Source organism: Martes martes, assembly GCF_963455335.1.
Source record: "Martes martes genome assembly, chromosome: 4".
Lineage (NCBI taxonomy): Eukaryota > Metazoa > Chordata > Mammalia > Carnivora > Mustelidae > Martes > Martes martes.
The window spans coordinates 179296398-179317677 of record NC_137891.1 but is presented as its reverse complement, the minus strand read 5'-3'; the positions used below and the strand labels follow the sequence as shown (position 1 = coordinate 179317677).

General features: G+C 58.2%; 1 protein-coding gene across 1 annotated transcript; it reads left to right on the top strand.

Annotated features, from left to right (window-relative positions):
- Nucleotides 1-604: 604 nt before the first annotated feature.
- On the top strand, nt 605-20368 carry PADI6 (peptidyl arginine deiminase 6; the record flags this gene model as incomplete). The annotated part of the gene is made up of 16 exons (XM_080800757.1): nt 605-696; nt 1463-1646; nt 2863-2935; nt 3882-3949; nt 4615-4729; nt 5596-5721; nt 10023-10201; nt 10475-10578; nt 13691-13802; nt 15082-15189; nt 15400-15554; nt 16422-16578; nt 16690-16813; nt 17801-17871; nt 18946-19107; nt 19910-20368. 16 exons carry the CDS (start codon nt 605-607, stop codon nt 20153-20155), a joined length of 2076 nt encoding a protein of 691 aa, XP_080656883.1. The 3' UTR covers nt 20156-20368.
- Between the last annotated feature and the right edge of the window lie 912 nt (nt 20369-21280).

The following is a 21280-nucleotide window of genomic DNA, read 5'->3' as shown; positions in this document are numbered from 1 at the left end:
CTGATCCTTTCTGCAACCACCATGCATTGAGGACCTCTGATCCAGCTACTTTGCCCGGCTCACCTCGGGAATTTTCTGGAAGGGCTGAGGCCCCGGTGCCCGGCGATGCTGCTGCGCGCTGCCCTCCTGCATGAACCCCATGTACCCTCTGTGGATATGTGCTCCTGACAGCAGCTTGCGGCCAAGTCAGTCCTGCGGTGTCATGGCGAGGTTGCCCACCCCCCTGCCCCCACCCTCACCCCCAGCCCCAGCCCTAGCTCCCCAGAGCCCCTCTTGCTCCCAGTTCAAGGCCAAAGACCTAAGCAGCCGGCCTCAGAGGCCCTGGATCTGTAGGAACTAGCTGCCTGATTGATTAGGGACCACGGGGCCTGGCCCCCACCTGCTCCTCCATGCCACCCCCACCCCCACCCCAGCAAGTCTCAATGGAGAAAATCAGCTACACCTGGGCAGCTGCTGAAGCCTCCTTAACAAGGGAGTGGCCTGGGGAGGCCCTGAGCCCATAAGAGGGGAGGGCGCAGGTGAGCCCTGGGGTTTATGTGAGGCTGCTGTGTTGAGTCAGGGTCATCTTGCAGGTCTGAGGATTGACGGCTTGGAGGGCTGCGCCATGTCTTTCCAGAGCATCGTCCGCTTGTCCCTGGACAGCCCAGTGCATGCCCTGTGTGTGCTGGGCACGGAAATCTGCTTAGATATCAATGGGTGAGGAACTGGGGGCTGTGGCTGGGGTGGGGGGCACATGCCTGCCTCCCGTACGGGGGTACCCCCTAGGCTAGGCGGGGTTCACTGCCCTTCTCTGCACCTTTGGCTCCTGCCTCATCTCCAGAAGCCTGGTTTGGGTCTCTAAGGGCCTTGTGATCCTGACACTGCAGGATTCTGACCTAAATCCTGCCTCAGCCCCGTATGGGCTGTGGGACCTTAGAGGAACAAGGGCCTTGCCGATCCTGTGCTCTTACCGGTGAAGCAGGGGTGAGGTTGGCTCTCCAGGAGGCCATGAGGATTAATTAAGGGTTGGGGGGCTCCTGTAAATTGGAGCCTTAGTGGAGGGGGAGGGGTGTAATTTGTTCTGGAGGCTGTGTCTTCCCCAGAGTCACCACGTGGACCTCCCGAGGCCCGGGTCCTGTTTCTCCCCCTATGGGGATCCCTTCTGGCTCACATAAATGGCTCCTCCCTCCACGGGCTTACAAATAAGATATAGCTTTGGTAATTTCTGGAGACTCACTGGGGGGCGGGGTCTGGGCTAGAGCTGGTGGGTGAAGGACACGGGGTCCTTGGAGTGGGTGAAGGCAGGAACAGGCTGAAGTTGGAGGTCCACAAACCTGTCCTGGCCAGCTGGCCTCTGGCTCAACACCCCAAGGGGAGCCATGGTCAGGGCCCATGCCCCACCAAGCCACCAAGCTGGCTGTCCTGTGGTCCAAGGATGGAGACCCCTGTGCCCTAAGGTCTGTCTCCTTGCCGGGCCAACCAGGTGTGCCCCGGAGAAGTGCAAGTTGTTCACGGTCAGTGGCTCTCCGGGGGTCTTGGTGGATGTCCCCAACACAGTCCTGGCAGGGAGTGGGGAGGAGGCTGCCCCGACCCGGTGGCCTCTGTCACATCCCATAGACGTGCTGGTGAAGATGACCGCCCCCAGCTCTGCCATCGACGGTGACAAGGTAAGCCTGGGCATGTAGGGGAACCCCCTAGCTGGGGGAGGGGTCAACCCAACCCCTAGGGGCTCCCTCCTGGGAGCTGGTGTTTCCCTGGGGCCCCGAGTCTGTGAACCATGCAGGTGTTTTGCCTGACATTCAATGCTTGCGTCAGAACTGTGAGGGGGGTGCTCGGTGACCCCAGGATGCAGACAAGCGGGGAGGGAGGGCGTGATCGGCCGAGCCAGAACTCCAGCTCCTGACCACGACCCCAGGCCAGTTTTCCAACAAGCTGCTTTGCAAGTCTGGCTCAAAGGTTTTAGCAGCAAAACTCAGATGGGCTTGTTTGGCCAAATCTGGTCTTCGGGGTATGGAGAGCTTAAGGAAACTGAGGAGCTACTGTGTAGTAAATGCATATGCTGTGTCCTGGGTATCTGGGGTTCTGTTCCAAGAGGTCAGCCCTACCCCGATCTTCTACACATGGAAACTGAGGCACAGGATGGCCTTTCTCAACCCGAATGATGTGACTAGAGTGGGGAGCAGATCTAGGATTTGAGCCCAAGGCCGTGTTCTTTCTCCTGGGCAAGCTGTCCCCTTAATGGGGCACCGCTGGTGGCAGGAGGGTGACCTTCTTGCAAAGTCGGCTCCTGGGTTTGCTGTTGGGGGTGGTTCTGGGGCTGCCGCTGATGGCTCCTACAGGATCATTGGGACCACCTGGGACTCTAACACTCACCTCCCAGACCACACCCTCTGCCAATTAAGTCAGCCCCCTGGGGAGCCCCGGCTTCTGCGGCTCAGCTCTCCAGCTGACTCCAGTGTAAAGTGGGGGTGAGAACACGGAGGCCCGTTCAGGACCAGGGCACTCAGCCGGCAAAACTTGCTGGAATGGTCTGCTGGTGACTGGCAGGAGACCGATGGGCCGTACACGTCCCCTGCTGCTCTCTGCCCAGAGCAGGCCCGTCCCTAGGAGGCACAGGGCACACTTAAGCACGACGAAGCTCCCAGGGAAAATTCACAGCTGTGACGTGTCCTGGGTGAGCCCAGAGGACCCGAGAAGCGCTCTTCGCCCCGGAGCCAGCCAGCACGTGGAGGACCCGGCCCCCCAGCTCACTTGTCGACATCAGAAGCTCAGAAGCTGTAACGGAGGCTGAAGTCCAATGGCTGGCCGTGGGTGCTTAGCCCAAGGTCCCGTTCCTGCTCCTCCCGCCTCCCCCCCCATGCGTGCTGGGTGCTGTCTCCACAGGTTTCCGTCTCGTACTATCTGTCTGACGAGGATGTCCCCGTGGCCACGGCTGTGCTCTGCCTTACAGGCATCGGTGAGAACCTTCCCACCCTGGGGGGTGGGGAGGGTCTCTCCTGGCAATAAGACCCCTCCTGTGGGTCCTGGATGGACTTCCCCCAACATGCCCATTCGCACAATCCCCTCTAGCCACACTCACTCACCGCTGACCTCATTCCCTGAGCTTCTACTGTCCGGCCCGCCTACCCTCGGCCGAACCAGCATTCCGCCTCCCGTGTTGTTAAACCGTGGTGTGTCTGGTGCAAAGTTCACTTTCTCACATCCGGTCCTTTCCCCTCTCATTCAGAACCTTCCTTCCGCAAATTAATGATGGAGGAAGCCTCTACTCTCCTCACTCCTTTTCTGGATCATTCCAGAACAAGCCAGAACCTCTATTCCTTTAGTAGGAGCAAACTACGCCGTCTACTGTCTTAAGGAACAAGATAGAGCCTCTACTCTCTTCAACCTGATTCTGGATCGTCTTCAAACCCTACTCCCCTAACTCTGCACCCTCTCTGTTCCTCTTCCCTTTCTCTGGTACCATCTCAAGTCAGATCTCACCAGCAGCACTGTCCTTGTGGACATCTCTAGGGACCTGTACTTCACCAAGCCCAGCGGTCCTCGGTCTTCCCCTGCCTTGACCTAGCAGCCATGTTTGATACAACTGGTCACCCTTTCTGGACTCATTTTACCTGAAACCTTTCAGGGACCCTGTGCCCAATTTTCCTCCTACCTAGCCTACTTAGTTCCTCCTCGGGTCCCTTTGCTGCGTCCTTCATCTCCCACCTACCATCCACCCTGCCTGGTACAAAGGCTTCAGGCTCGGGCAGCCAGGCCCGTGGGTCTGCAGACAGAGGATTCCCCCAAACTTTGCCAGCCAGGCATCTCCCACAAAGTTGACGCAGGTATCTGCTGGGATTACCTGGCGCCCCGAGGCTCCGTGCAGCAGATCTGGGTGGCGGAAACTTTTTCTCTTGTTTCAGTGGTCTCCCTGGACGTGGACATCTACCGTACTGGGCAGATCCAGATGACCAGTGACAAGCAGGCTAAGGTGAGGCGGCCCGGGAAAAGGCGCAGGCCCATTAGACAGTCTAGATCACACAGTGTCTTCAAAGTCCAATGGCTCCAACACAAGCCAAGCTGATGAAGTCCAGGGCGCCTGCAGGGTTCGGTCAGTTAAGTGTCTGCCTTTGGCTCAGGTCATGATCCCAGGGTCCCGGGATCAAGACCCGCATGGGGCTCCTTGCGCAGCAGGGAACCTGCTTCTCCCTCTCACTCTGCCTGCCGCTCCTCCTGCTTGTGCTCAAGCCCTCTCTGTCAAATAAAATCTTTAAAAACAAAACAGAAGTCTATGTCTAGCTCTTTACAAAAAAAAAAAAAAAAGCTAGAATGTCTGGTGATGCTAAGTCCCTATCCTAGCTTGGTTGTACAGTCAACCAGAACAGGTCCCCTGTGTGGGACCGGCCTCCTCCCCTTTGCCTCCATCTGGGTGGCTCAGCACTGAAATCAGGTGGGGAGCCGTGACCCGCACCCAGCTTCCTCTCTGCCTCCCCACCCACGCCCCTGATGCTGCCTGCTTCTTCCAAGTGCCTGAGTTCCCCCAAGAGGTCCCAGTCACCCTGTAAAGCCTCAGGTCCACTCCTGCTGTGGGGTAGCATCTGGAAAGCAGGATTTCCCTGGCTTCTTCCTGAGTCAACATTCCTGTCTTCTTTGCAGAAAAACTGGGTCTGGGGTCCCAGCGGCTGGGGTGCCATCCTGCTTGTGAACTGCAGCCCTGCTGACAAGGACCAGATTGGAGACAAGAAGACCACAAAGGTGTTCCTTCCAGAGGGTAAGGACTGCCGGCTGTCCTGGGACTGCTGCCGCTTTTCTCCCTGGGATCCACCTCTCCCTGGGATCCACCTCTCCCTGGGATCCACCTCTCCCTGGGATCCACCTCTCCCTGGGATCCACCTCTCCCTGGGGCTTCGCTGCCACACCCCCAGCAAACACGGATGCCGAGGTGTCCCCACTCTGAGCCTAAAGTCTGTCAGAGGCTTGAAGCTTATAACTAGGAAGAAAGAGGCCACATGGCTCTGGCTGGGGGGCAGCATGGGTCCTGGTGTGGGAGAGCAACCTTATTTCCTGGCTATGGACTTGAGCATGCTAACTTCCCTGGTCTCGTTTTCCCATCTGTTAAATGAGGATGATCTAGCTGGCTTCACAAATTAGATGAGAAGGCCAATCACAGAGGGTTGCAAGCATCTTCCTAAAAACCCTCCTGTGGCCTGGGCCAGAAGCCCCAACTGTCTTAGGCAAGAGAAGTCTTGGATCTAGTCCTCACTTGTGGTTGGCACCAAGGTTCTGGGTGTTAGCAGTATAAAGGGATGCCCTGGTTCACACCCAGGCTGGCGGGGGACCGTCCTTGGGGGGACCCTCCTTGAGCGGACCGGGCCAGGCCCTGTTCTCAGTTTGTAGGGGCTGTGTACTGGCCCCAGCTGGGGTCACGGCCATCCTAACTCCCAGCAGACCCTGGGATGACAAGTTGCCCGTGGCCATGTGGGAAAGCAGGGAGCAGAGACCTGTTGCAGGGCTGGGCCAGAGAGGAAGGCGCAGGGTCCCCAGGACCCTGATATAGGAGCCCCACCCCTGGCCCGACGGCCCCGCCCCTCCTCCCTCCACCCCTGCAGCGCTGGCTTTATCTTGTCTTTTGCCCAGAAATACAGAGTCTGTCCCAGATGACCCTGAACGTTCAAGGGCCCCGCTGTGCTTTAAAGAAATACCGGCTGCTTCTCCACACCTCCGAGGAAGAGGCAGAGAAGGCCAGAGTCTACCGGCCCCAAAGTGAGTTTCTTGATTGTACCACATCCAGTTCTGGCTTCTCTTCCAATGCACCAGGGGGAGCCGAGGCCAGGTCGTTCCCAGCAGGGACCTTGTCGGAGGCCTGCAGGGACCTGGGGCTGCAGGTCGGGGCCTGGTGGGGCCACACTTGTGTCCCTGGGACCCTCCGGCTGCCACCTCCATCTACTAAGCCGATACATGTGGGTGAGTCAGTGTCCCTCCAAGCCACTTCCCCAGGAGGGGTGACAGCAGTGCCTGTCCTGCAGGGTTTTCACGACTGGGAGAGAAGAAATGCATAGTGGCTGAAAGCTATTGCCTTGTACAGACCTGCTAAGCTCTTCTCCAACTACTCCTGCCGGGAGGTGCCGTCTTCACTCCTCTACAAGGCCCCACTAGATTGAGTTTCCAGAACTCGGAGGCCAAAGAGCTGCGCGGCAGCTGTGCCCGCATGTCTGTCCCAGGCATCACACTGCACCCTGCCCGTCTGTAGCCCTACCAACCTGGAAGTCAGGTGCATGTTCCTATTCTATAGATAAAGGCCCAAGGGCTGTTGGTTCAGAAAGCAGAGGTGGGCATGTCCAGCAAAATGTCCTTGAACGAACAAGTTCTTGATGTAACTAAACTGACTTAGCATTCAGTGCCTCTGTATTCCTCAAACTGACATTAAGGTTGCTTCTAGAGGCATGTACCAGTAGGCTCCCTTCTCTTAGAAGCCAAGTTCAGCTTCCGCTGGGTGACTAGGGAAGGTTCTGGTCTCCAGCCCTGGAGAGCGGGCCTCGGCTGCTTGCTGACCTGTGCTCAGGGGCCCTGGCTCAGCCTGAGGCTTGGTCTCTTCTGCAGACCACAGCTGAACTTGGAAGGGATGTGGGACCAGCCACGAGAAGCAGCCCAGGTTGGTCGTATGCGGTCCTTCCACATGTGCACTGGGTCTAAGCCTGCTTCAGGCTACGAGGATGCTCTGGCCCAGTGTGGCCCCTTGAGGACAGATAACGGAGACAATGACTTGTGTACCTTGCTAAAGATGTACTTCATCACCCGTGTCCAACTGTCAGGGCTTTTTTACTCGAAAACTTAAAGGTTCCTGGCTGGCTCTGTCTCTTGATCTCGGGGTCGTGAATTTGAGCCCCACACTGGGTGTAGAGATTACTTAAAAATTGAAAAACGTAGGAATCCAGGGCAACCAGGTGCCTTGGCTCCATCAGTGAATCATGTGACCCCTAGTTGCGGGGTTGTGGGTTCGAGTCCCATATTGGGGGTAGAGTTTAATTTTAAAAAATTTAAGTTCTACAAATACAGGGCAGGGACACACAGCACACGGTGTTTTCACGAGCCCTCCGGGTGATTGTAAGGCAGGTTGAAGTTTGAGAACGCTGCTTTGTAAGATCTAGCAAAGGAGTCTGAGGGGAGATTTCCAGAGAAATAGAAAGCCAGAGAAAGTTCTAGAAACCAAGGAAAGGACGCCTTTCATGAGGGCCGCAATGGGCGGTGGCTGATGCCATTGCCAGGCTAATCAAATCCGTGGTAATGTCGCAGTTCTCAACATGCCCGTCGTTCATGAATTTGGTAAGAATGTGGGGCTGGAAGCGAAGCAGGCAGACCGTGGACGTGCACGTGGGACGACAGTGCCGGGAAGGGAGCCGTGGGGAGGAGGTGACTGGAGGCTGGGAGGGAGCAGGGAGTGACTGGAGATGGACGAAGGCAGCACATCTGTGTGGGGGGCGTGGTCCAGCAGGGCTGGGGGTGAGGGAGGGACTCAGAGGAGGAAACTAGGGAGGAGAACATCCCCCTCGGAGGACCCTGGAAACAGGATTACTAACAGATGGAAGTGTGACAATACTGTGACGGCAGCTCTGAGGCTCGATCCCCTCCTAAGTGTCATCTCTTAACGTTGTGGTTCCTCTGCCTGCTCGGGTACGAAAGTGCTCTGCAGACTTGGCTTACCCAGAGTTGAGGTCTCGGGGTGGGAGCGGACCCGGCGTGTGTGCAAGAGAGCAGGAGTAGCTGTGGCTCTTGGAACAGAAGGGAGGGGAGGGGTGAGGAGAGGGAGGAGTTGGCAGGGTGGGGGCTGGGGTGAAGAATCACGGAGATGGGAGTGTAGGTGACCTAAACAGGCAGGAACATGTAGATGGTCTGCAAGGAGGTGACATCCGGGCTGTGAGCACGGGGAGGCACGTCTGAGGTGGTGCAGGGCTCTGTCTCATGGCAATGAGGTCAAGGAACATCGCGGACTGGATGGGCTGGGCTGGGCTATGGTGTGACCAGCAATGACCACAGTTGTGGGGGAGACGGACCAGGGCTAGAACAGTCTATGGAGGATGGTGCGGCAAGGACGGGGGCAGGTGGCATGATCTGCTAGCATGACCTTCAAAGGGATTAGTATTCTTGAAGGATGAAGACATGGGCTAGAAGTGTTGAGGACAGACCCCCACGGTACCTAGAAGGTAGGGAGAAAGCACAGCTCAGATCCACGTTGACTGGGTTCTGGGGTCCCAGCTTTAGAAGGGTAAGTTCACTCCCTGCTCTCCAAGCCTGCTAGGGATGGACAGCCAGGGACCGAGCAGGGGCTGGGGAGTGGCTTGGGTTCAAGGGTAGGGAAGCTGAGAGCTGAGTGGGAACAGGAATGCAGGCAGGAAGAGCCTGTCTGGGTTCTCCGGTACTTTTCTCCCTCTTTACCTGGGTAATGGGAATGGCAGTCACAGCACCTGCATCAAAGATGGGGAGGGTGCGTAGGAGTCCGTGGGCCTCCGCCACGCTTCCTGGCCTATAGGATGGCCACAACCAAATGTCAGCTATGCTTAAAGACCAGCAGCTAGAAGAGAGACCTCCCACCCCCCAGCCAGCCACAGAAGGACTGAAGTGTCTGGGAAGGGCCCCTGTTGAGCCCCACCAACTCTATGGAGAATCACCTTCGTGTGCAGGGGCCGTGGGGAGCCCAGGGCCCTGAGCAGTTGAAGCTGCTGGACGTTCTTGGGGCGCCGAGTGGTGTCTGGCACAGTCTAATCGTGGCGGCTGGGAACCCAGCAATGCTCCAAGTGTACCAGCTGTGAACCTGCACAGCCTGTTGAAAGACCTGCGTCCCTGTGCTGGGCAGATTCGGGGGTCCCGGTGGCAGGCTCCACCTTGTCCAGGTGTGGCCCTTTGAGGCCTGGCTCTGGGCCAGCAAGGGCAGCCTTCTAGGCCAACTAGAGGCAGGAGTGCCCAGGGGCAGTCCTAGCTGGAGCCGTCCCAAACGTGGCCAGCAGAAACCGGGGTCCCCCGCAGCTGGCACCCCCATGCCTGTAAGGCTTTCTTGCTGAGTGCCCCATAGCTATGGTCGGGCACAGCCACCACGCGGGCCACCGCAGTGCCATCACCCAGAGTAAGAGGTCAGTGAACCAGAGCCGTGTCTCTGTCCTGGGGACGGCAGTGACCTCGGCAGCCATCTGTGTCGTGTTAGAGTCTGAGGCGAAGGCAGCTGGCCCCCACTGTGCAGAGGCATGCAGTGCCCAGATGGTTTTTGGTGACCCAGGGAAACCGAGACTGGGATTTCCTGGAGCTGGAGTCTAGAGGCCATCAGGGCAGGGTGGCCATGCTGGGAATGGGTCGGAGGGACGAGGAGGGTGGCAGGAAGGTCAGGTGGGGAAGTTTGGTGGCTTTGGTTCAGGACGATCTCTGCAAATGGACAGCGAACAGATCTGAGATTGAGTTCAATAGAGAAAACTGCAGGGTGTGGTCAACTTCTCTTTTCTGTGTGTGGTTTTCTGTTTCACGCCCCCGAGAAGCCCGAGGGTGCTGGGATCCTCGCAGCGGATAGGAACTTTCCTGAGCTGCTCTGGAAATGATCCGAGGCCTACCCTGTCCGACAGGCCGTTCCCACGGATACCTCCCTGCCGCTTACTCAAGGAGGGTCTGCTGCTGTTTCAGACGAGGCTGCCAAGCCCACCTTGGCTGCTTCTGCCCTTTGAGGCTTTTTAGGATTTCCTCCCCAAAGCTGGTCCGAGGATGAAGCCAGCTGCCTCTGGCCTTCACGCTGGACCCGGAGCCTCGAAGGCCGGCATCTTAATCTGAGCCCCGGCCCTGTGATGCGTGTGCCGGGTCTCTGAACAGCGCTGCTGAGCTCTGGCCCTTGTCCGTGAACAAACCCTTGATTGTCCCCTAAGCCCCACACACCAGAAACGCGGGGACGGAAATGCCAGCTTGGCTCCTCCTCGGCCAAAGCTCCCAGCCTGGCTTCTGCCCGGAGGAACGAGCCAGCACCCTGACCGTCCGAGGGGGAGATGGGCACCGGGCTACGTCAGCAGCTGGCCCGTTCCTTCTGTCCTCAGAAGACAGCCCGAGCACCTTTGAGTTACTGCTGGGGCCTGGCCGGCCCACCTACACGCTCGCTCCCCTCGAGAACCCCCTGAAGGAAACCTTCTACGTTGAGGCTGTGGAGTTCCCGTCTGCCAGCTTCTCGGGCCTCATCTCCTACTCTGTCTCCCTGCTGGAAGAGTCAGGAGACCCGGTATGTTCCCCGCCCCCACCCAGGTAGACCAGTGGCCCTTGGGCCAGGGGCCGCATGGGGAGGAAGCCTTTCTCATGCGGCACAGCGATGGGGGAGACCAGGCTTGGTGCAGGCAGAGCTATGGTCTCGGGCTCGTGCCTCCTGTGGGAGAACAGTTGGCAGAGGATGGGGGAGGGTCCAGAGGTGGGCAGGGCTGCCCAGCTGGAGGCCTGGGGCTGGGGGGAGGGGCGACGTGGAACCAGCCGGCCAACGGGACCGTGTGCGACTTTGCAGTCAATTCCAGAGACCCTGGCGTACAAAGACACGGTAGTGTTCCGGGTGGCCCCTTGCGTCTTTACTCCCAGCACCCAGATGCCTCTAGAGGTCTACCTGTGCAGGTAAGAGACCCTCGGGCACCTGTGCCAGGTCCTTCCTGGTATTCTGTCCCTCTGCAGGGTGGGAGGTGGGGGTCGAGATCACTAGACTTCTCCCCATGCCGAGTGAGCTCCTCCTGCCTGAGCTGTCTAGTCCTATCCCCAAGGTAGTCCTTGCGGGAGTCCTGTTTAAACACGAACCGTGCCGGGGACGGAGCCGTGACTGTGAGCATCCCTCCCCGGCTCTCGTGGGGAGGTGGACGAGGACGACAGCATGGCTTCAAGCAGCGGCCAGTGCTGGAAAGCGGGGTGAAGGATGGAAAGGTAAGGACTGGCCCGTGCTCCTGGGAGGCCCAGAGAGCCAGGAAAGGGCAGGCAGGAGCAGGAGCAGGAGGAGGAGGGCAGGACCAACACAGAAGGGCCTCCGGGGCTGGAACAGACCCCGTTTCCCGCCTAGACGCCCACAGGTAGGAGGGCTGCACTGTTCAGTCACGGAGCGGTCCTGGCTCCTTTCAGTCTTGTGCTGACGCCTTCCCTGGGGCGGCATCTCCATCTTTGTGACGGATGCTGGGCCCGGGCATGTCCGTGTTCATGTCCCAGGCCCTAGGAAGGCAGGAGAGTCAAAGTCGGGAAGAGCTGTCCTGTGCCGCCACTGAGGTCTGGAAGTCTCTGAACTACTTTTCATGTGCTCATGGCCTGCAGAGGGCCACCCCAGCTGCAGGGAAGCCAGGCATGGCGTCCTAGCTAGGTGGGCAAATACCTACGGAGGAGAGGACAAAGGACCCTGGCTGGTAAAACCTGTCACTCTGGCCACTTGGAAAATCAGGGGCACAAGCAGAAGGCAGGACCCGCTTCAGCTGTTGCAATGGCGCAAGCTGGAGGTAGCAGAGGCACAGGGCAGGGGGTGGGAGCCCAGTTAGGTTCAGGGGTGCATTGAAGGCAGACCTCCTCCCCCTGGGCCAGGGGAGCTGATGCATGGGCTATAAGGAGACAAGATTGTCCCCTGGGTTTGGGGTCTGCAGCAAGGTGAATGGGGGTACGGTTGCTGACTTGGGATAGAGTCATTGCTTTGGTCCCAGAGACTTAGAGCTGGGGGGACCCACTGGGTCTCTTAAGTTCTGGAGTTCCATGGACAGTTGGGAAGCTCAAGACAAGGCTGGGTGCCCCTGGCCGGTGGAGCATGTTCAAAGCCCAGGCCTAGCCGTGCTCCTCTAAGGAGTGACGAACACAGGAAAGGTAACTGAGCGGTGAGCTCTGGGTTGATCCAATACTCAGCTCTGCACAAGAACATAGCAACGCAACTGGGAAGGGAGAGGAGGTTTGATTAATAAACCAGGAGAGCGGAGACCCAGCGGTTAAGGGTAGGGGGAGACCAGGTGAGGGGCCACCAAGAGGAGAAAGAAATGCCCATTGAGTTTGGCAAGACGGAGGCCACTCACTGTGCAGCGAGAAATCCTGCCTGGTGGGTTCGGAAGCACAGAGGGACGAACGGGAAGGGGGAGGACTTTGCAAAACTCTACAGAGATGGGAAGCAAGAAGGGGGTGTGCGGCCAAGGGCAGGCTGTTTTTTAAAGTGGGAAGCTGTGAATGAAGCTGACTCAATGATCCAGCAGAGCAGGTCAAACCCGAGGATGGGAAAGGCTGCTCCAGGAGCCAAGCTGGTAGGTTGTGTCCACAGGTCCTGTTGATAGGCACGAGGACTGCTCAACCACAGCTCCGCGAGGGAGAGCAGAGCAAGGGGGTGAGGGACGGGCGAGAAGGACGGCTGTCCGTTGCTAAGGACACGTTCAGCTCGTCCCCAGGGGCTTTTCTCTCCAACTATTTCTGGTAACTTGAGTTCAAGGGAAGAGGAAATGGAGAAGTGGGCTAACCAGGGTTGGGGTTCTGTCAAGCAAAGGGGCAAGGGGAAAATTATGAAGCCAAATGAGAAAGGCCAAGAACCAGAAATACGGGGCTGACAGCGGCTGAGGACCAGGGCTCCCTGCAAGGGGGAGTTGGAGCCAGAGCTGGAGGTTGCGGAACTGGCTGCCAGATGGGGATCTTGGAGGTAGTGCAAGAAGGGGGAACTCTACCCTCTTCCAGGCCCACTGGGGGTAGAAGAAAGATAGCCTTTCCATGGGAGGGCTTCCAGGGAGAAGGGTCCCCAGAGGAACACCAGGTTTCCGTATAAGAAGGGAAGGAGCTTGAGGGACTGCCAAGAACAGATACCCACACACCAGATCCGTCTACCTTGTCTTTTATATCTGAAGATTCCTCTTGACTCATTAGAGACATCTGTTAAATGCCTGGTCTCCTAGGACTCCCCCATAGAGGTGGTATGCAGGCACAGCTTGACCCAGCTTCAAGCCCTCCACCAGCACACATCCTTGGACGGTTTCAGACTTTGTCAGGCTGGGCAGCTAGCTGCAGCCTTGTCTGTGTTGACTGGAGAAATAAGGTTCTTTAGAAGCCCAGAATGACAAAGGGAGTCTTGGACCTGGAACCAGACTAGAATCTTAACTTTGACACTTCCCAATAGTGTGACCTTGCTTGCATTTGACTCCTGAGGATCTGTTTATAAAATGAGTGGTCTTAGTACCTGCCTCAAACACATCTGTTCATCCCCAACATGGAACAGACATCCATCGTGGTCCTATAAGCCTGCTATTATGCCCAACAACACGAAGATCCCCAGGGTCCGAGACCTGCCCCTGTCCCCTGCCAACCATACAAATATGGCAACCTTGTTGGCCATCCCAAGGGCTGGTGGGGGGCACTTGGCTGCTTGGCTTCTTAGGAGAAAAATAGAGCCCCTCTGGGTAGGCTGAGGTGGGAGAGCCTGGGTGCGGGGGTGGAAGGCACACATGGGGTGTGACCACAAGCTGGGGACAAAGCAGGGTCTTGGGGAAGCAGAGCAGGGGCTGACCCCGGCAGTTCTCAACTCTGCTGTGAGCTGAGTGCTGCTGAGCGAGACCCACTCTAAGGACCAGCTTGTGCTCCGAGAAGCGGGGCACAGCAGCTCTGCCTACCTCGGGGCTAGGGACGTGAGCTCTCCTGACCGGAAGGAGGTGCCCCTTGGCCCTGGAAGGGTGAGGCCATGACTGGGGTGGAGGGAGCCCCGCAGGCTTCTCCAGGGCTGGCTTTTCTCCTGCGGCAGAGAGCTGCAGGTTGAAGGCTTTGCGAACACGGTGATGGAGCTGAGCGAGAAGAGCAACATCCAGGTGGCATCTGTCTACGAGGACCCCAACCGCCTGGGCAGGTGGCTCCAGGTAACGCCCCACCTGGGGAAACCCACCTGTTGGGGGAGGGGCCAGGAGCCTTGCAGGTGGTGCACGTGCCCAGCTTCACGTGTCTGTTCAACCTGCCCAGTGAAGCTCAGACAAACCAGAGGTGTCTGTTTCTAGAACTTTAGTAGAGGCTCAGTAGACTTGCCCAAGTCCTAGCCACTAAGAGAGAGCTTAGAGTCCAGCTTCCCCTCCTGTTCCGGAATGCACGGGTTCGAGACCAGAGCGCCCAGGTGCGAACGGTCGGGCACCTTCGCCTCCTGGCTGCTGGGGCAGGACTCCTCCTGCAGCATCCAGCCCAACCCGGCAGGGCCCTGCAGTCTGGGGCTCTCCTCTCCCCAAAGACCACACACTGGCCACCAGTCTATATGCTACAGCCACAGGACAAGGGGACGGGTCGTGCTCCTGTGCTAGCTAGCAGGACACAGGGCTCTAAGTGCTGGGATAGCAAGATGCTGTAGTGAGTCTCTTGCCCAACCGAGGCCGTTTGGGGTGGTGAGGAAAAGCTTCAAATTCAGGAAACCGAGCTGGCCATACAAAGATCTGGAGATGGGGGGTTGGTGCTACATTAGACATTAAAGCTCTTTGGGGGGAGGCACAGCTGATGTGAGGAGCCTAATGGGGAGTGTCCTTGGAGCATCGGAAGAGCAGAAGGGCTGGTGCGGCCGGATTAGAGCAGAAAGGCCAGAGGGAGGAAAGAGCCAGACTGTAGACTCGGGATCTTTTAAGCCAAGGTAAGGGACGGAAATGAGTTCACAACAAGGTAGGATGATGTCGAAAGGTGTGAAGTGAGACGTAAATGTTCTGATTTAGGTTTTTAAAAGCCTAAAAAGGCTGAGAACTAGAGAACTGGCCCTAGGCAGGGGCAAGGATGAAAGTGCCCTGGCCGCGGGGGACTGCGGTCACCTGGGGAGGCAAGCATGGTGGCTTCCTCCGAATGGTGTGGGAGAGCAGTCCGCCTGCACCGTGAACCGCCAAGGCTCGTTCACGGACCAGGTGCGGGAGGGAAGAGAAGGAGAGATCTCAGTGACCCAGCTTTTAAGCGTGACACATAGGAGAACGGGTCTGGAAAAGTCCCAAAGAAGGGGATGCCTGAGCGGAGGAGTTTCAAGGGCTGAGCAGGAGTTGGCAGAAGGGGGGTCCTGTTGCCTAGTCCCCCCTGCCCCTTGGAGGTGTCCTGTGTGCAAGGGGTGACCGGCAAGCCAGACACAGGAAAGCAGGTGATGGTGCCAGGTGACTCGACTCCTTTTCCTATCCCTTCCAGGACGAGATGGCCTTCTGTTATACCCAGGCTCCCCACAAGACGGTTTCCTTGGTCCTCGACACCCCTCGGGTCCTCATGCTGGACGACTTCCCCATGAAATACTCCCTGGTGTGGGGCTCGGTTTGGCTGATCTAAACTCCATCCAACCTGTCAGACCCCGCGGCTGCCCAGGAGGGATGGGGTGCCAAGGGGGAAAGGGCCCCAGTGGCCTCTGGGGGCAGGGAGTGTGGGGATCTACCGGGCAGTCTGGATCAGGGTTAAGACTGGGGCTTAAAGCCCATCCTTCCTAACAGCCCTGCCCCCCGGGTCTCCTTCCAGAGCCCAGGGGTTGGCTACATGATCCAACGCACCAAGGACCACAGGGTGGCCAGCTTGGACTCCATTGGGAACCTGACAGTGTCCCCACCTGTGAAGGTAGAAGGCAAGGAGTACCCCCTAGGCAGGATCCTCATCGGCAGCTCCTTTTACCCCAGGTGAGGCAAGAGGCCAGGCATGGGCCAGCTGCCTTCAAACTGAAGGGACTGCCCCCCTCCCCGACTCCCGCATGACTCTGCAGGTCATCTGTACTGGACTATTTTTTTTTAAGATTTTATTTATTTATTTGACAGACAGAGATCACAAGTAGGCAGAGAGGCAGGCAGAGAGAGAGAGAGAAGAGGAAGCAAGCTCGCTGCTGAGCAGAGAGCCCAATGTGGGGCTCGATCCCAGGACCCTGGGATCACGACCTGAGCCGAAGGCAGAGGCTTTAACCCACTGAGCCACCCAGGCATCCCTGGACTTTTTTTTTTTTTTTTAAGATTTTATTATTTGACAGACGGAGATCACAAATAGGCAGGGAGGCTGGTGGGGGGCAGACTCCCCGCTGAGAGGAGAACCCAATGTGGGGCTCGATCCCAGGACCCTGGGATCATGACCTGAGCTGAAAGCAGAGGCTTTAACCCACTGAGCCACCCAGGTGCCCCTGCTCTGGACTATTTAAATTGGCAAGAAGGGACTTTTGAGTCTTGGACTGTCACAGGAGACCACAGGTGGAAAAAGCAGATGAACTGTTCATCCTTTCGAGTGGTGACTCCAGGCTTCAGATTTGGAAGGCTGCTCAATTAGTTCACCTAAATCCAAGAGCTACTTGTGCCCCAGGGTTCAGAGCAGATCTAGCAGGAATCCCTTGGCTCCGTCCGGAGTTGGGCCAGAGGAAGGGATTCTTAGCCAGCCCATCCTTTATGGACCAGTCCCTTGAGCCCAGCGGTTAGAACAGCCAGTTAGCTGAAGGGAGACTGATCTTGAGTTGGCCAACCCACACCATGCTGGCTCAAGGGCTGGTTATTCGGTGTCTCCCTTAGCAAGGAGGGCCGAGACATGGGGAAGGCTCTGCGGGACTTCCTCTACGCCCAGCGAGTCCAGGCCCCGGTGGAGCTCTTCTCAGACTGGCTGATGGCCGGCCACGTGGATGAGTTCCTCTGCTTCATCCCCACACAGGACAAGAGTGAGGGAGACAAGGTTGGTGGGGGGCAGGCGGTAGCCTAGAGAGGGAGGGGTCTCCCCTCCCTTTTAAAGCCCCTTAGAAGCTTCTGGAAGGAAAGCGAGCATCTGACCCTAGTTGTTTCTCAGGGCTTCCGGCTGCTCCTGGCCAGCCCCAGCTCCTGCTACAGACTGTTCGAGGAGAAAAAGAAGGATGGCTACGGAGACATGACTCTGTTAGAAGAGGTCCGGGAGGACCAGCTCCTTTCTAACGGTGAGCAAAGCCCCCGGCACCGGAGCAGACACCAGCTCCTCCTTTCCCAGATATCCCTTCTAGAGAGCCGGTTGGCCATTGTTCCTCCTGGTGTTCCAGGGCAGCACGAAAGCTTAATGCGTAGCACCCAAGACCATCTTGTTCTAGGGCTATTCTGGAGATGCTAGGGGTTCCGGACGGGGGTGGTGGCCAAGTGTATGAGAAGGGGACTCTGGGGGGATGAGGCGGCAAAGCTAGGTGTCACCAACACTCACGTCTACCTACTTGGGAACATGGAGTCAAATACCTGCGCTTTGGGACTTCCTGGGTGCCCTGGGCATCTTGTGGAAAACCTACAGGGACAGGCAGAGATGGTGTGTCTGGGGCACACTCGTCCTGTTTGAAAGTCTGTGGGAAGCCAGGGAGGGGTTGTTGGGAAGCTCCCCAGCCCCCGTGCTCCTCCAAGTGTGGCTTCAGGGTCACCAGGAAGCCTGTGACCCATGCTGGAGTGAGTCACAGGGTTCTAGGAGCTCTTCTAGAAGGTGACACTTAGCACGAGCCACGTTTTACACCCCACACGCCAAAGACCCTGTTACCTCAGCTGGGGTCCGAGGGGGCCATCCTTGTTCTAAAGACAAAGCAACGGAGGCACACAGTTAAATAATCTAGTCAAGGCCCCAGTAGGAGGGGCCAGGTGGTCCGGGTCACGTGGTTTACAGAGCCGCCCAGGGGAGAGGGGAGTGCGGGCTGGAGTCGCCCGCTAACCTGTTCCAAGCTGCCTTCCCTCCTACCAGGGCCAGAGAGGCTGGGGGGCGGCAAAGGTCCTCCCTGGGCTTGAATGACCCTGATGTCCGTTCCCAGAGGTGACAGGTGACCTAGGTAGTCTCTGGAGACTGGCCAGGTCACCTGTCAGGGTCACCAGGGGCAACAATACACCAGGAGACCCGGTGCTGGGAGGAACCGCTCCCTGGCCTCACGTCCTGCCCCCGGCTTGCCTTCTGCCTACAGGGCGGGAGGCCAACACCATCAATCAACTTCTAACTGATGGAAACCTGAGGAAGCAGAACAACTATGTAGAGGTAGGGGCCAACAGGGTGAGGGACCATCTCCAAAAAGTGGGGGAAGGCATGAACAATTCAGAAGGTCCTAAATGAGCAGCTACTTCACCCCAGCATCATGAAAGGGACTATGATCCTCGATTACCCCCTGAAGCATAGGGGGATACCAAGCCTTAGAGCCCAGGTATGAGCCAAAGCCGAGGAGTGGGGGGAACCAGGTCTGACTCCAAGTCTGACCCCCAAAGGCAGGCTCTGGGCCACTCAAGTTGCCTGGCGTCTGACCAGAAAATAGAGGATGCCCCCTCCCACCAACTCCCCTAGGAAGCTCTGAGTTCCAGAGAGTTGGACCAGGGTCCTCTCCATGCTTCTGGGAGTGGCCCATGGGCTGTGTTCTAGGCCACTCAGCACCTCAGGCCTCCGTGTCAATCACTGGCTGGGAGTTCCCAGAAAGAGCTTATCCAGATTCCAGCGGGGAACACATGTCTGGAAAAGGGCAAGGACCTGTCCAAGGTCGCATGGCACAAACCACTTCACCCCCTGGGGCCTTGTGGCTCCCAGCGTATGCCCGCCCAGGGGCATTCTAGGCAGTGGTGCTGACGTTCGCTGAGCAGGGAATGCCTCCCGGGACAGCAGGGTGGTACTGGCCAGGTATGGGGTCAAACACCATCTCGGCTCCAGTGACTCCTGTCCTAGGGGTGGAGGTCATGAGCCTTATTATCAAGACCCAGGAAACAGGTGGTCAGGGCAAGAACGTGCTGTAAGTGTGGGGGCAGCTGCTCAGGTCCCTTCCTAAGGAAGGCAGTAGTGTGCCCACGGAGGATTTCCTCTTGCCTTGGCCTGGCCCAGCCCAGCTCCTCCACTCTGGCCAGGACTCAGGGCCACAGGCACACCCCATGCTACAGTAGAATCAGGCCAGCTGTGGGATCCTGGCCGTTTCTCCAAGCCCTCCCCTCCCTGCTTCCCCAACCCCAAAGGGACCTGTGTGCCCTCTATGAGAGGGCATGCCTGCCAGCGGGATGAGGACGGGGGGCCGTTCAGGCCATGACCTGGGCTTCTCCACTCCCCACCAACTCCCGTCTCCTTCCTGCCCCACAGAAGTGCATTAACCTGAACCGTGACATCCTGAAGAAGGAGCTGGGCCTGGTGGAGGAGGACATCATTGACATCCCACAGCTCTTCTGCCTGGAGCAGCTGACCAACGTCCCCTCCAACGAGCAGACCGCGAAATTGTTCGCAAGGCCCTACTTCCCTAACCTGGTGAGGCACGCAGGGGCTGGTTTGGGTGGGGGGCTGTCCTGCTCACTCTGGCTGCTCTCCTGACCTCCCTGATGCTGGGCTAGAGCCTCAGGCACAGCAGACAGCAGTGGCTGCAGAAGGGAGGTGGACGTCTTCCCCTCCCTCCTCAGGGAGCACTTCCTCGGGGAGCAGACCAGCGGGTCCCAGGCCAAGCAGTGGCCGTGGACGAGCCCCTAGGCTCAGCCTCAACCCTGAGGGAGCGATGCTACATGCCCACCTCACAGATGGGGTCACTGCTTACCCTCTTCTGAGTCCCAGGGACACAGGCCCTGCATGCATTAGTCACACAGGGGTAGCTTTTAATTCTAGAAGACCCAGGGGCCTCTCTGCCAAGACGTGGCCCTGGGAGCAGGGGTGGGGAGCAGTGGCGGGGGTGGGGGGAGTGTGTTTGAGGAAGAGAGGCTGGGATGAAGAAATGAGAAACGGACACGAGTCAACTGTCAGAGGTGGGAGAGGCGTTCCAGGAGAGATGCCTGGATCTCAGTGTGAAGTTAACTTCCTGTCCAGAGCAAGAGGAAAGCAGTAGGGGAAGGAACCAGGGGGGTCTGCAGGGATTTCGGTTTTGCTGAAACACGTCAGGGGCGAGGGGAAGGTTGAAGAAAAGTGAGTTGGATTTTGCTGAGGTCGGCTGGCATCCACAAGGGGCAGAGCTCGAGAAGCTGCCCTGTGTTTGCTGCGTGTGGTCGAGCCTCACCACCGAGGGGCTTTCGTCCATGGCTCTGACCCCACCCCCGTCTGGCCTGGCCTGTCCTATCTCTGACAGCTGCAGATGATTGTGATGGACAAGAATCTGGGCATCCCCAAGCCTTTTGGGCCCCAGATCAAGGGCATGTGCTGTCTGGAAGAAAATATCCGCCAGCTGCTAGAGCCCCTGGGCTTCCGGTGCACCTTCATCGATGACTTCGACTGCTACCTGACCGAAATCGGGGACTTCTGCGCCTGTGCCAACATCCGCCGGGTGCCCTTTGCCTTCAAATGGTGGAGCATGGTGCCTGAGCCCCATGCCTAGCCCCGCCAGCCCTGGCCCAGGGCGAACAGCCCAGTCATCGCATTCTGCAGCACTCCGATGGCCTGCCTGTCCCTCCCCCAAACCATGCTCGTCCCTCCGTATTCCGAGGGGGCGGCAGACGTGGCTCGAATGTGCTCAAAGCCCCTTGGAAAATGGTCCTCAGCTGAGAAGTGGTTACTAAGTATCCATTAAAGTCCTAGGTGTTCCGAATGCATTTTGGTCGCAGCTGCCTTGTTTTGAGGACGGGGAGGACCGCTGAGAATGGAAAGTGGAGCCCCTGGGACTCCTGGGGTCAGGCTGCCCCACCTGGGCATGGATGAGGGCAGGGACAAGGCTGGACTCAGATTCCTTCTTTTCTAGTTTAAGCCCCTCTGACATGCTGGGTCTACACGCTTGAGCACGGGGATAGCCTCCAGGCTTGGGGAAGGGGGAGCGAGAAATCACCCCCTGTAGGCAACCAGCCTCTCTGGGGTCAGAGGGACAGATACAGCAGGTGCGGGGTGGGCCGGGGTGGGGGAGGGGTACCTTTGTTAACCTCAAGTGTCCAGGAGAGAAGAAACGCCCACTGTGGGACCCAAAGCTGCCTCTTTCCACCTGTCTGCCAGCCCCTGGATGGGTGGCACAAAGATGCTATTAAGGTAAGTGCTTCTGAGGGGCTGCTCCCACTCTGCCCCTCCTGCTGGTGGTGGTGGGGGGGGAGGGGCAAAGCCTGGGAGGTGGGGAGGGGAGGCCAGTCTCGGGACTGGGAGCAGCCGGCATCTCAGAGGTTCCGCAGTGATGGGTGTTGGGAGACTGGTGAGTGCAGGTGGCCAGTGGCCGAAGGGTAAGAGCTCAGCGCGGGAGGAGCGGCCTGGGAGCAAAGGCTGTCAAGGCGGACACAGCTAAGTGCCTGGGGCTTCTGAGCCCCCGACTGGCTCCTTGGTGCCACCTGGTGGGCAGTGCACTGCACAACCGGCAGGGGCGTGGCCCTGACCTGGAGCCTTTGTGACCAGTGCTTAAGTGACAGGAGGGCTCGGGGATCCCCTTGGAAGTGTTGGTGGGGAATGAGGACAGACCTTTCTGGGCACACAAGACCTACCATTGTTCCCGTGCTTTTCCGTGCTTGAACGTTTGCCCTCAGAGCCC